Here is a 13,519-nt window from a genome sequence, read left to right as displayed (position 1 = left end):
GGGTTCAAAGACTATTGATGAAGGCTTGATCATGCACATTAAACTCATAAGGAGGGTCATTATGAGAACCCTAACTTTGGCGAAGCACCTGAACCATGATTGAAGATGTATCAGAAGAAACAAAAGAAATAAATTTCCAAGAAGTCCACTCCGACGGAGAAGATGGTTGAACAAGTTCTAACTCTGGAACAAAGTTTTGAAGTTCAAGAGAATGTTGCTCATGCCGAAGAACATAAGGATCCCACTGAAGCAGCTGTTTCTGAGTCTGAGCCAGTCACTGTGGCTTAACCCTCTGTTGGTGATGTTGCTCCATCAGATCATGCACCAGAATAGGCTCCCTCTAGGCCTTGGTATATTATTGTTGATTCCAATAGAGGTCACCGAGTGGAGAGCAATTGAACATTGCTGAGCTTATTAAGAAGATGTTCTCCATAAAGTAGAATATCCTTGGAAGATTTGTTTAGAGGTTCTATGCTTGAGGGGAGGATCACGCGCATAGTCTTCACCCTGATGAAAGCACCAGATCAATGATTGAAGGTTTACCACAAAAAGAAGTCATTAAGAAGAAGAATTTGATAAAGGCATATGTCTTGGTATCTCGATTATTACTCTTGGTGGGTCTGAAGAGTATGATGCCAAGCCAAGTGAAGAGAACACGACTGAAGATTTTGTGTTCATCTTCAGGACACTGTTGTTGAAGAAGTTGTTCAAACAACTGCTGCAAATACAAAGAACCTCAAGAGGATGAGTTTGTTGTGGAAGAAGAAATATATGGTGTTCAAGAACCACCAAGATTGTGAATCTCCTATTGCGGATTATAAAGCTTTCTCGTGGAAGGTATGAAGTTTATCCTGGTACTTCTAAGAAGTGTCTTACTAAGAAGAGTTCAACTAAGAAGATAGGCAAAGCTTCTACAATACCCAGTGTTCAAAAAAGTGTGTATGGTTTGTTTCGCAGGCTCAGACCAAGTAATGAGATGCGGTGGTGAAAAGATCAATGATCCATGAGAAGCTACTTGATGAGGAGAACTATACAGTTTATGAGATTGTGGCCGGATAAAGATGATATTTAGGGGGAGCAGACTGCTCCAGTAGTTCAAGAAGATAGTCCAACATCCTCTTATTTATATGCTGCCATGAAATATAGGATCATCAGATGGCTTGAAGCGGAGATTAATGCCAAGACTGTTGAGATCAACAGAATTACAACTTCTAGAATGTATCTATCATTGCTCCTACGTGACTTAAGTATCCGTTAAAGAAATCCTTGAAGATGAAGAATAATACGATGATCAAGTTGCTGCGTGCATAATTATTTACTTTTTTCTTATTTATTTTTCTTCAGTATTTTAAGCACTTTTCACTATCAACCTAGACAGTTATGTTTTCCTTCCTTGTCTTTTTGTGGCAAAAATGGAGAGTATTTTTGGTTGTTAGTTTTTATTCAATAGAAAAATAGTAGTAGCTTATTTTCAGTAGCTTGTTTTGTTTTCTCGAAGCACTCTGCGTAGCGTCTGTTTGTTTTCCAAAAATTCCTAGGGGAAGTTTCTTGGATCATTTGTGGAATGGTTTAGTTTTGCAAAACAATGTCTGTCAAACTTATTCAAGTCGAACCTGCAAGAAGAGTTGCGTGAAAAAGAGAGGGAGTTTCTGATCTGAGGAGACCTCAGATTGCGATCCATTGGAGAAGTCAAAGAAGGTAGGCGTTTGTGAGGGAGTCTACAAACCTAAGTTATGTACCTTTGATTATTGAGATAGTGAATCGCTTTTCACCATCAGACGTAATAGTCCCATGAGTAGGTTGTTTATACTGAACATGGTTACAAATTTCGTGTGTCTTTTATTGCTTTCTGTTTGATTACTTTGTTTGTCTATCATCTTGATTAAAACTGTTAAAAGAAATCAGCTATTCAACAAGTTGTTTCACATGCTAGTTGAACAACATTCTCAGTACACGTTAAGTAATTTCACTAATACATCGAAAACTCGAATATGAAGAATAACTTAAGAAATCATACTAAGACATACGATATTTATTTTTAAATCTTTCTAGAATAATTTAGATAGTTTAAGTATGCATTTGTATTGCTCGGTCTGAACTAGGTGAAGAAGTCTACAACTAAAAATTTTATTAACAGATATTCCTAATTTTTTTCAAGTAACAAGTGGTGAATTTAAACATGAAAAAATATTGGATAAGATTTAAGAAAAATAAACAAAAATATCTTGGTTAATAATAAAATATATGATACTATCATTATTAATAAAAAAAAATACGAACTTAATATACTAGTTTATAAATAATGATAAATATTTTAAGCGTGGTATAAATAAACTATGCACGCGTTTTACAAGAAAATTGAATAGCTTAATATACTCCATTGAGACAATAAATGGATAATGATAGACATATACATTATATATATATGTATATATATAAATAGAGTTAGAGATCATAAACCTGGGTTGAGGGAATATTGTCTCGAGTCTTTTGCAATTTTCGACTTTCTTTCCTAGGCTATGTCACTTTTTCCTATAGCTTATATGAACCAGCTAGGAATTGCGACTAATATAATATATATATATATATATATATATATATATATATATATATATATATATATATATATATATATTTTTTAATAATTTGTTGTAACTAGTCAATTTGTTAGTCAAATTTTCATTTTATTAAGAAAATAACTCATAAGACCGAATTAAATTAATTAAATGCTTAAGTTAATTTAATTTGTTTCGGTCTGATGGACTCTTTTTTTAAGTAACTTAAATTAATCTAATCAGTTAATTAATTTACTTCGACAAGATAAGCTTTTTTTTTAATAAAATGAAATTTGGACTATTTTTAAAAAACATGGTGGACTATTATATTACTTGCCTAATTACCCTTTTTTTAATTACTCCATAGAGTATTTTATCTCAATTTTTAAAGTAAATTTCTATGTTCTTATTAACTTTACTCGCTTATGTAATAGGCTAATCATGTATATTCCTATAGTTACAAAGATTTGAAAAATAGATCTTTAGAGCATTTTAATTCCCAGTCTATTGATTTGATAGCATTTTGGTCCTTTACATTTTTTTAATGAAATTATACATCTTATAACATGTGATTTTCAAAAAAAAAAAATAATAAAAAAATAACTAAAAAAATATATTTAGAAAGTAAAATATATTGTCAATTAATTAAATATAAGAAACTTATAAATTAGTTTTTTGAACCTTAAAGTACAAAATCAAAGCTATAATTAGATATTCAAAGCATTATTTAATTTTAATGAAACTTTTTAAAATTATAAATAGGTTATATTAGTTGTTATATATGCTGTGAGTTGATTGGGATTGATTTTTAGAAAAATTAAATAAAATAAATTGAAAAAAATCAAAATGCAAACAAGGTAGGGATCAAAGTGCTCCAAAGAAAAGTTACCTTGGGAATAAAATGCCACAACCACAAAAGATTATGAACTATATGCGCCAAAAACCCTACAAAAATAACCAAGTCTCTATCATTTAAATTATTTTAGCTTTTTTTATTATTATTTAACGAGGCTCAAGACGCTACTGTTAAAAGGATTAACAAGTTAGGGTTTAATAAATATGAAGATTTGAAATTGTGAACTACACAGCTAAGCATTGAAAAGACACCAATAATAGCAAAGGGTCATACCCATCTATGTTAGCCTATAAATACACCTCCTTCAATGCCATTTCTTCATACGACCACATTTTGGTTAAGTTGTATACTCTCTCTCTCTCTCTCGGCCACAAACCTAGACCCTCTTTCTTTCCCTTTCACTTATTTCTTCGTAATTTGATCATTAATGATATTAAGTACTAAAAGTAATATTATAAGATTCATGTTATTCTCTGCTTCTGGGCTTAAGCTTTTGCTTCTTCTTCTTCTTCTCTCTCTCTCTCTCTCTCTCTATATATATATATATATATATATATATATACACACACACACACTCACGAGACAGTTTTTAGGTCTGCATCCTAATCGTCTTGGCAGTCGTTATTTTCTGGCGCAGCGTTATCAAGATTCACATGCAAATCCATTTCGGTTTGGCAACTGAGAATCTTGATGATGCTGCGTCGGAAATTCATTACGACTCTATTTGTAATCTCTTCATATCTTGATTTACAACTTTTAGGTACGTTTTCTTATTCTTTTTTTTTTTCTTTGTTGATTTCTTATTTTTCCAGAGTCAACAAACAGTCCTATACGTATATATGAGATTATTATGTTGGGTTTTGTGAATTAGATCAAAAGATGCAAATTCTCTAAACCAAAAAAGATAGAATGCTATTTATATTATATATGGTAAGACGGCATGAAAGCGGGAGAAATTGACAACTTTAGCGAAATGGGTAAAACTATCAAAATTATTTAACTGTTCTTTCGATATGACTAAACTCAATTCTCCTTTGGAGGCAGACTTATGCAACTGTAATATTTTTTTTACTACTCTCTTCCTCTCTCTCTCACACACACACACACACACACACACACACAGTTTTGTTTGAACCGTTTGACGGGACCGAAGTTTGTATATTTTTTCCCCCATTCCCACATATTTTTGTCTTCGCATAAATTGATTATTTTATGTGGACAATCTTGGAAGTGGTTTCGCCAGTTTGAATTAATGTCGATCATTGAAAATAGGAACTTTTTGCTTTTCTTCCGGAGAGAAGTATATATAATAGATCACTAATTAGAAAATTATTGCTTATATTTATCTAATATATATATATATATATATATATATATATATATATATATATATAGGTTTATTGATCTATTTATGTACTGCTGTGTCTATATGGAAATTGAGGGAATGTCACAGTTAGTCATAAGTGACACATCACTCTTACGATGGACCAACCACAAAGAAAGAACACCTTCCAACTTATTGGACACATAACATGTTCTCTCTCTCAGACCATCTATGTTATTTCAATCTCTTTAATAGTATGACCCAGAAGTATGAAAAAGTCTTCACAGGAACATCTTCTTTTTTTTTTCTTTTCAAAACTAGTGAGTACTGTTTATTGGACTGTGATAGTGATAATTCACCGGATTCAAGAGAAATTTGGATAACTTTGTGCCTCCATCGCAATCCAAAAGCCATATATATATATATATATATATATATATATATATATATATATATATATATATATCCCTGCTATGCTATATATTTATTTAGTTATATCACCTATAGATGATCTCATTACCAGTTCAATTAGATGTACATATCATCTGCGTGTTAAATAAAAAAGAAAAGTTAGGGATCAAATTGCTCCAAAGAAAAGTTACCTTGGGAGTAAAATGCCACAACCACAAAAGATTATGAACTATATGCGCAAAAAAACCCTACAAAAATAACTGTCTCTATCATTTAACTTTTATTAGCTAATTTTTATTTATTTATTTATTTATTAAACGAGGCTCAAGACGCTAATGTTAAAAGGATTAAAAAGTTAGGGTTTAATAAATATGAAGATTTGAAATTATGAACTGTATAGCTAAGCATTGAAAAGACACCAATAATAGCAAAGGGTCATACCCATCTATGTTAGCCTATAAATACACCTCCTCCAATGCCATTTCTTCATACGACCACATTTTGACTAAGGTGTATACTCTCTCTCTCTCTCTCTCTCTCTCTCTCTCTCTCTCTCTCTCTCTCTCTCTCTCTCTCTCTCTCTCTCACTTGGCCACAAACCTAGACCCTCTTTCTTTCCCTTTCACCTTCTTCGCAATTTGATCATTAATGATATATTAAGTACTAAAAGTAATATTATAAGATTCATGTTGTTGACCTGAAAAATTAGTACAACAATATCTCACGAAAATACACAGACTCCGAGTACAGTGACTCCGAGTACAGAGATGACTTAGGTAAGACTTTCTCTTTATACAGACGAATCTAATACAAGAGAGCAGTGTTTTCTAGAGGTTCTAACTGATTGAAAGTAAGTAAAAAACTCTATCTTTAGTTCTGTGCCGCAGCCTCTATTTAAACTTGTCCGGTGTAGCCTCGTGGACGTGTCTCTGACGGTTATTCTGGGGAACGTGGGGTGATCAATCCCACGTTCTGGACGGTTTTGGGTAACTGCCTCTTCCCTCTCGCTGATGTGGGCGGTTATTACTCTTCGTATGGTTCCTGAACCGTCAAGGTGTGCGTTTTAGGGTTTGAAACATGTTTTCTTTTGGTTTTGACTAGTCTTTGACCCACGTTCTTCTCTTCTCTCCAAAGTTCTGATCGGTGGGTTTCGTTCTTGACTTATGAACAGTTCGTTCCTTTTCAATGGATGGCCCTTGGGTTTACTTAACTTGAGCTCGGTGCTGGATTCCTCTCGCTGCTCGGGAGTCCGACTATCCTGCTCGGTGTCTGACTAATTTATCCCGTAACAGCTGCCCTCCAGTTTCTTAGTATTATTAGCAAAAATGGTAAGGAACTATTTCGGTTCAATTGATGACCGTGTTCATCTTTCCTTATTTGTCTCGGGACGATCCGAGTAGAATTCTATATTCTTTTCTTTTTTGCAGGACATCGTACGACGTCGTTTGTTTTCGGCATTGCCGAATCGTCGCGTCTTTTCGCTTCGACGGTCAGATGTGTTTGGCTTCTTGGACAAGCTTAATCCTTGCCGTTCGTGTGGTCTTTATATAAGACCTTTTCTCAACATTTGACTTCATTCTGCTTTTTCTTCTAAATTTTACTCTCGGAGCGCTCTCGGCTTGATCTGCCTATTCAGACTGTGCTCTCAGCTTTCTCGCTTTTTGCTCGGATCTTCCGATCTTCAAACTCGCGGGTAAGGCTTCTTCATCATTAATCCGATACATTTCTTTTGTTTTGAAATCTTTATTCGCCGATCTGTATTTTCCTTTACTTCTCGTATTCGGACCCTTCGGACTTTAGGGATCATAGTTTTCGACTTCCTTAGGGACATGGGAGGACTTGCGCGTCCTGACCTGAGTTTTGACTCTCGCGTCGTTCGACGATCGGAGCCTGATCCCGATAGTGTTATCTTGTCGGATGGGTCCACGTTTCCTTTCCTCATGAGTTGCGTTTGGTATCATGTCCCAGAGATCGGATGGGACCGCCCCGTAATGGCTCTCGATGAATCATGCGTGTATCCTAGTCCTGAGTCCGAGGGGGTTGATAACGAGGAAAAGGTTTTTGATTCGTCTTCCCTGTCGTGTAGGGATACCATGGTTTTGGAGATATCGTCTTCGTCTCCTTCTTCGAGGGGGAGCGAGTCGGAATCTCGTGATACGACGAGCCTTTCTCTTTCGCAAGACCGAGGAGAGGGCTATTCTCAAGGCACTCCGGGTCCGAGTGGGAGGACATTTGGGGTCGATCTCTCAGAGGAAGAGGATGAGGCCTTGGTTTTTGAACGGAAAGAGGGCCAGTTTTCGGCCAAGGTTTGGACTTCTCGGGTTACCGATAAATATATACAAGAGCTGAGGGAGGAATTTGAGATAGCAGAAGGGATTATCATCTCGGCACCTTTGGAACATGAGAGGGCCGATCAACCTCCTGCCGGGAAGATAGCGTTCAATAAGGCTATTTTGAACGTGATCGGAGGGTTACCGATGCATCCTCTCATTTCCCAGTTCGTTTCTGACCTGGGTTGTTCTCCTACCCAGCTCGTCCCTAACGTGTATAAGATTTTTGTTGGGATGGCCGTGCTATGGGCGAAAGTTTATGATCGCCCCGTCACTTTACAAGATTTTTCGCAATATTATTCGTTTAAGTCGGCTCCAGGGCAACATGGTTACTATTATGCTCGGGCCAATGATGATCAGTCTAAGGTGATCACTCGTCTTCCGACCAGCCAAAAAAATTGGAAGGACTATTTCTTTTGGGTTGAAGGGAACGCCTCTTATGAAAGGTGTCCCATAAGAGCTTCGTTCTCGGAACTGGGTGTGACTCTGGTTCATAATTCTTATTTGATAAACTGGGCCAGGTTTTTGTTCTGGTTTCCTCATATGTTTTATGTTTGATTCCAGGATCTCTTCCACAGTATCCCGAGGACGAGCGACCACTACACTCGGAGATCTTTGACATCTCGGAGGCCGATCAGTCGACGTTTGTGTTGTCGGACCCAGACTTACTCGATCAATACTATTATTACCCCTACTCGAGTGAGCATTCTACTCGTCTTTTATCAAATCGCATATGTTCCAATCTTTTCTCGTTCTTACTTTTTGTTTCTTAACAGAGATTGCACAGATGGCGAAGAAGAGACCCGCTCCCGAACAGGTTCCTCCTAACCCGAAACGTACTAAGGCTTCCAAGGTTTCGGCTGCTAGTAAGCGGGCGGCCGCGTCTGCTTCAAAAGTTTCGGAACTTCCGAGTTCTTCTGCGGTGAAAAGCCTGACCGAACCTTCTTCTGCATCCGATCACCTGAGTCCGATCGTTACCTTCCTTCGCGAGCATCTTCCTGCCGAGAAGGTTCAAGCGGTTCTCGGGTCTGAGCCTTTAGAGAGGCTTAACCAGGTCACCGATTCCGCGGTTTCGGTACGTTTTACTCACCTAGTCGGTATCTCTTTTCTTTTCTTGACAACTTTTGTAACTGACCTTTTGATTACCACAGGTTTTCGTTGGTGTGGTCGGCCTCGTCGGACTACTGGGCTCCGAGCTCACATCATTGAGACAACAGAACGATCGTTTTCTCAAGGAGAGGGATGCGGCCAGGGACGAAAAGGTGAAGACCCGATCGGAGCTCACGGAGCTTACGCGAAAATTCCAAGCAGATCTTGAGGCTGCTCGTTTAGCTGCGGTGGAAGAGTACAAGGCTTCCGAGGATTATCGCAACATGCGCGATGATCTTTATGCCGCTGGGATAAACAAGGCCGTTCGGATCCTCGGCCCGAAGAATCCTACTCTGGATACTACGGACCTCGATGATGATTCGGAATCAAGAGCTAGCGATGATGTGGATGGAGGCGACCAGGAGTAGAATTTTATTTTTCCTTTGCATTTTAATTTCTGTTAACCCGCTTGGGTTTTGAACAATTGATCCGTGGTCGGATCTTCTATTATGTAATTTTTGTTAACCCGCTCGGGTTTTGAACAATTGATCCGTGGTCGGATCTATAATTTATGTTAATTTATCTGTGCTTCTGACTTTGGCGAAAAAGAGTAAAAAGTATTTCTCAATTTTGGCAAAATAAAGTATAACTAAGTATATTTCCTTTAAGTTTTTTTTTTAAACAACTGTTTGCTAATTACCCTGTCGCCTAGTTTATTTTGTTAAGAATGATAAAAATTATGTGATCAGACACCGAGCATAGAAACAAAAGATAATTGACTTCTGCAAATCGAAAGTACGTGCGACCAAGCCGTTTTTTGAAATTGTAAAAACAACACTTGCGACCAAGCCGCTTTTTGAAATTGTAAGTACAACATATGCGACTAAGCCGCTTTTTGAATGTTTGAAAGAGGAAATACTTAAACGTAGAATCGGCGAAGGTGCTCAGCATTCCAGGGGTTTTTCTCCATATCACCGCTCAACTGTTGTAGTCGGTATGCCCCGTTTCCGAAGTCTTCTCGGATGATGTAGGGTCCTTCCCAGTTTGCGTTGAATGCTCCTTCCTGGTGGATTTTGGTGTGGAGAAAAACTCTTCTGAGGACTTTGTCGCCGACTTTGAAAGATCTTGGTCGGACTTTCCTGTTGAAATACCGAGTAACCTTTTGTTGGTTAGCGAGATTTCTTAATCTGGCTTTTTCTCTTTTTTCTTCTAGCAGGTCTAGGCTAATTTTTAGAATGTCGTTGTTTACCACTGTTGAGTAGTTTTCTCTCCTCACTGTCGGTATCATGACGTCGGTCGGGATGGCCGCGTCGGAACCGTATGCGAGGGAGAAAGGCGTTTCGCCAGTTGTGGAGTGCTCGGTGGTTCTGTACGACCAGAGAACTTCTTGGAGCATATCCACCCACTCTGACTTCTGTTCGCCTAACTTTGTTTTTAAGCCGTGTTTTATTGTTTTGTTGACTGCCTCCACTAATCCGTTGGACTGTGGTCTGACTGGAGTAGAAAAAACCTTGTTAATGCCATATTTTTCGCAAAAAACTTTTGAAGGAATCGCAGTCAAACTGAGTTCCGTGGTCAGATACAATTTTGACTGGTATTCCAAACCGAGTAATAATATTTTTCCATACAAATTTCTCAATTACATGGGCTGTTATTTTATTTAAGGGCTCGGCTTCAACCCATTTTGAAAAGTAGTCGATGGCTACAATTGCGTACCTGCATCCGCCTCGGCCTGTTGGCAAAGCTCCGATTAGGTCTATTCCCCATTCTGCGAATGGGATCGGGCATGAGAGGGAGATGAGTCGATTAGGTGGAAGCCTCGGGATGTTAGAAAACTTTTGACATTTGACGCATTTTTGTGTCATGCGCCGAGCATCGGCTTTTACTGTTGGCCAGTAGAGTCCTTGCCGGATGATCTTTTGTGCCAATGCTTCGCATTCGATGTGACTTCCACATATCCCTTCATGGATCTCTTTGAGAGTGTACTCGGCTTCGTCTTCGTCTAGACATTTGAGTAGAGCCTGATAAAATCCTCTTTTGTAGAGATTCTGACCTTCTAGGAAATATCGAGCAGCTCTGAACTTCAAGCTTCTAGCCTCATTTTTCTCTTTGGGCAGAGCTCCGTGCTGCAAGTATTCCCTGATCGGAGTTTGCCATGACTTTCGTTGATCGACCTGAAGCACATGGGGAGCTTGCTCAATGCTAGGTTGCCCAATCTTGATAACTGGGATTGATTCCGAGTCGGACCCTTGAGTAGCAAGCTTCGCTAATGCATCAGCTTCTTCGTTCATGGCTCTGGGGACTTGGGTGATTTCGCAAAGTTCGAATTTGCTTGCCAGGTTTCTGGCTTTCTCGGCATATAGCGACATCTTTTCGCCTTTTTCCTGAAATTCACATTTCATTTGATTAACAATTAACTGAGAATCCGAATATACTTTGAGCTTTTTGATTGATAAATCTTTTGCTATTTGTAGCCCATGTATCATAGCTTCGTACTCAGCTTCATTGTTTGAAGCATTGAAATCGAATTTTAAAGCGAATTTTACCTTGTCTCCTTCTGGGTTGGATAGTGCGATCCCGACCCCAGACCCCTTTTCGTTGACTGCTCCGTCTACGTACATGTCCCAAATTGGGAAATCAACTGGTCTGTACGTGAATTCTGCAATGAAGTCAGCAACTGTCTGTCCTTTGATTGCTGGTCGGGGGCTGAAGCGTATATCATATTGTGTCAGCTCAATCGACCACTTCATTAGCCTTTCGGACACGTCAGGTTTTTGCAGCACCTGGCGCAGCGGGAAATTGGTGAGGACTGTAATCGGGTGCGCGAGGAAGTAGTGTTTTAGCTTCCGAGAAGCGGTGATGAGGGCGAAAGCTAGCTTTTCGAGTTCCGGGTATCTTCCTTCCGCCTCGTTAAGGCGCCGCGAGGTATAATAAACCGGGACCTGGTGTTTTCCCTCATTCTTAATCAACGCTGAACTCACTGCATGCTCCGATACGGCTAGGTAAATTTCCAGGGGCTCTCCTTCCTGTACTTTTCTTAAAGTCGGAGGCCATGCCAAGTGCTCTTTTAGGGATTCGAAACTCTCATCGCATTGCTTGGTCCATTCAAATTCCTTGGAGCCTCTGAGTACATTGAAGAAGTGAATGCTTCGATCGGTAGACCTTGAGATAAAACGACTTAATGCAGCTATGCATCCTGTCAATTTTTTCACTTCTTTGATGTTTCGTGGTGGTCTCATGTTCCATAGGGCTGTGATCTTCTCTGGATTCACTTCGATGCCTCGTTCATGAACGATGAAACCTAAGAATTTACCTGCAGAGACATCAAACGTACATTTTAGAGGATTTAGTTTCATGCGATATTGCCTTAGAAGTTCGAATGATCTTCTAAGATCATTCGTATGTTCACTTATTTTTCGGCTTTTAACCAGCAAATCATCGATGTATGCTTCCATCGTAATCCCGAGTAATTCAGCGAACATTAGATTTACTAATCTTTGATATGTTGCTCCAGCATTTTTTAACCCAAAGGGCATTACTGTGTAGCAGTATAGCCCTCGATCAGTTATGAATGCCGTGTGATCCTGGTCGGGACCATACATGGGGATTTGATTGTAGCTAGAGTAGGCATCCATAAAGCTTAGAATTTCATGGCCTGCTGTGGCGTCTACTAACTGATCTATTCTCGGCATAGGGAAACTATCTTTAGGGCAAGCTTTGTTCAGATCTGTAAAATCCACACAAGTTCTCCATTTGCCGTTAGGTTTCTTGACCAGGACAGGATTGGCTACCCATTTAGGATATTTAGTTTCTTTTATTGATCCGTTAGAAATCAGTTTATCTACTTCTTCTTTTAAGGCTGTGTACCTTTCGGAGTTTAAAGCCCTTCTCTTTTGTCTGATAGGTTTTTATTTAGGATCTATATTTAACCTATGACACGCTATTTGAGGATCTATCCCCGTCATGTCGGACTGTGACCAGGCAAATATATCTAAGCTATTAGATAGGAGAGTAATTAAGTTACTTTTGGTACCTGATTCAAGATATTTTCCAATCTTGAGCTTCTTCTCAGGTTGTTTTGGATCCGGAGCGACTTCCTCGACTTCATCTCCTGGGCCAATTTCTTCTCGGCTCGGAAGACGTGGGTCAAAGTCTGAGTCGATCATCATAACTTTGTGGACATCTTTGTCCTGACTCTCTTTGAGATAATTTGCATAGCAGCTCCTTGCGATAGCCTATGTACCGACTACTTCTCCTACCCCATGCTCGGTAAGAAACTTCATTTTCAAATATTCCACAGAAGCGATAGCTCCAAGGGACTGCAAGGTTGGCCTGCCAATGATCGCGTTGAACGAAGATTTTCCGGGGACCACCACCCATGTTGTGCTAGTGGTTTTACTTCTCGGGCTCTCTCCTATAGTTATAGGGAGCGAGACTATTCCCTTAGGCTGGATTGAGTCTCCTGTGAAACCATAGAGATTTTCAGGGGAAGGAGCTAATGCATCTTGCTTAAGACCCATCTTGTTGAACGTGTCTTCATAGAGCACGTCAACAGCACTCCCAGTGTCCACCAATATTCGGTGTACATTCCTGTTACCGATGAGAGCTGATATGACCAATGGATCGTTGTGAGGAAACATCACCCACCGAGCATCTTCTGCTGTAAAGGTGATAGGCTCCGAGCTAGGTTTGGCTATCTTGTTAGGCCTCTGCTCGGCTGTAAACAGGATTTGTCGGGGTCCCGCGTAGGCCTCTCTTACATAGCTCTTTTGAGCGCTCCTTGAAGTTCCTCCCACATGTGGTCCTCCGACTATGAGTGAGATTTCAGCATACGCCTCATATTTCTGTTCCTCTTGATCCCCTTGTTCGGCCTTGAATTTCTTCAACGCTCCTCTTCGGATTAGAGCTTCTATAGCTTCTTTGAGGTTGAAGCAGTCAGCAGTGCGATGACCGA

At 39.2% G+C, this 13,519-nt stretch overlaps 3 protein-coding genes across 3 annotated transcripts; 1 reads left to right on the top strand and 2 right to left on the bottom strand.

Annotated features, from left to right (window-relative positions):
* The first annotated feature begins 211 nt into the window (after positions 1–211).
* Positions 212–9,165, top strand: LOC149402677 (uncharacterized). The gene is made up of 13 exons (XM_089608485.1): positions 212–350; positions 538–593; positions 685–837; positions 958–968; positions 1,147–1,218; positions 6,574–6,635; positions 6,783–6,839; positions 6,947–7,160; positions 7,233–7,416; positions 7,501–7,954; positions 8,041–8,175; positions 8,253–8,551; positions 8,628–9,165. The coding sequence occupies exons 1-13, from the start codon at positions 212–214 to the stop codon at positions 8,991–8,993; spliced, it is 2,202 nt and encodes a 733-aa protein (XP_089464611.1). The 3' UTR covers positions 8,994–9,165.
* On the bottom strand, positions 9,145–11,804 carry LOC149402676 (uncharacterized). Its single transcript, XM_089608484.1, has 4 exons — positions 11,502–11,804; positions 11,112–11,348; positions 10,452–10,934; positions 9,145–9,156 (listed from the first exon to the last, which is right to left on the bottom strand). The coding sequence occupies exons 1-4, from the start codon at positions 11,802–11,804 to the stop codon at positions 9,145–9,147; spliced, it is 1,035 nt and encodes a 344-aa protein (XP_089464610.1).
* A 996-nt stretch (positions 11,805–12,800) lies between these two features.
* On the bottom strand, positions 12,801–13,205 carry LOC149402675 (uncharacterized). Its single transcript, XM_089608483.1, has one exon. The coding sequence runs from the start codon at positions 13,203–13,205 to the stop codon at positions 12,801–12,803; it is 405 nt and encodes a 134-aa protein (XP_089464609.1).
* Positions 13,206–13,519: the final 314 nt, after the last annotated feature.

This window comes from Urtica dioica, chromosome 3 (genome assembly GCF_054948205.1).
Source record: "Urtica dioica subsp. dioica isolate 48M chromosome 3, U.dioica_male_clone48M_v1_H2, whole genome shotgun sequence".
NCBI classification, from domain to species: Eukaryota; Viridiplantae; Streptophyta; class Magnoliopsida; order Rosales; family Urticaceae; genus Urtica; species Urtica dioica.
Note: the sequence above shows the minus strand (reverse complement) of the source record. Positions and strands in the feature narration are given on the sequence as shown.

Excerpts from the sequence above, each read along its gene's own strand:
- LOC149402676 (XM_089608484.1), bottom strand. The coding sequence starts at position 11,804 with ATGAGACCACCACGAAACATCAAAGAAGTGAAAAAATTGACAGGATGC. Across the intron at positions 11,349-11,501 it reads AGGGAAAACACCAGGTCCCG|GTGCTGCAAAAACCTGACGT; the intron begins GTTTATTATACC and ends CCGCTGCGCCAG. Across the intron at positions 10,935-11,111 it reads CCAACCCAGAAGGAGACAAG|ATGTCGCTATATGCCGAGAA; the intron begins GTAAAATTCGCT and ends AAAGGCGAAAAG.
- LOC149402677 (XM_089608485.1), top strand. The coding sequence starts at position 212 with ATGTTGCTCATGCCGAAGAACATAAGGATCCCACTGAAGCAGCTGTTT. Across the intron at positions 594-684 it reads TGATAAAGGCATATGTCTTG|GACACTGTTGTTGAAGAAGT; the intron begins GTATCTCGATTA and ends GTTCATCTTCAG. Across the intron at positions 1,219-6,573 it reads AGAATTACAACTTCTAGAAT|GACATCGTACGACGTCGTTT; the intron begins GTATCTATCATT and ends TCTTTTTTGCAG.
- LOC149402675 (XM_089608483.1), bottom strand. The coding sequence starts at position 13,205 with ATGTTTCCTCACAACGATCCATTGGTCATATCAGCTCTCATCGGTAAC.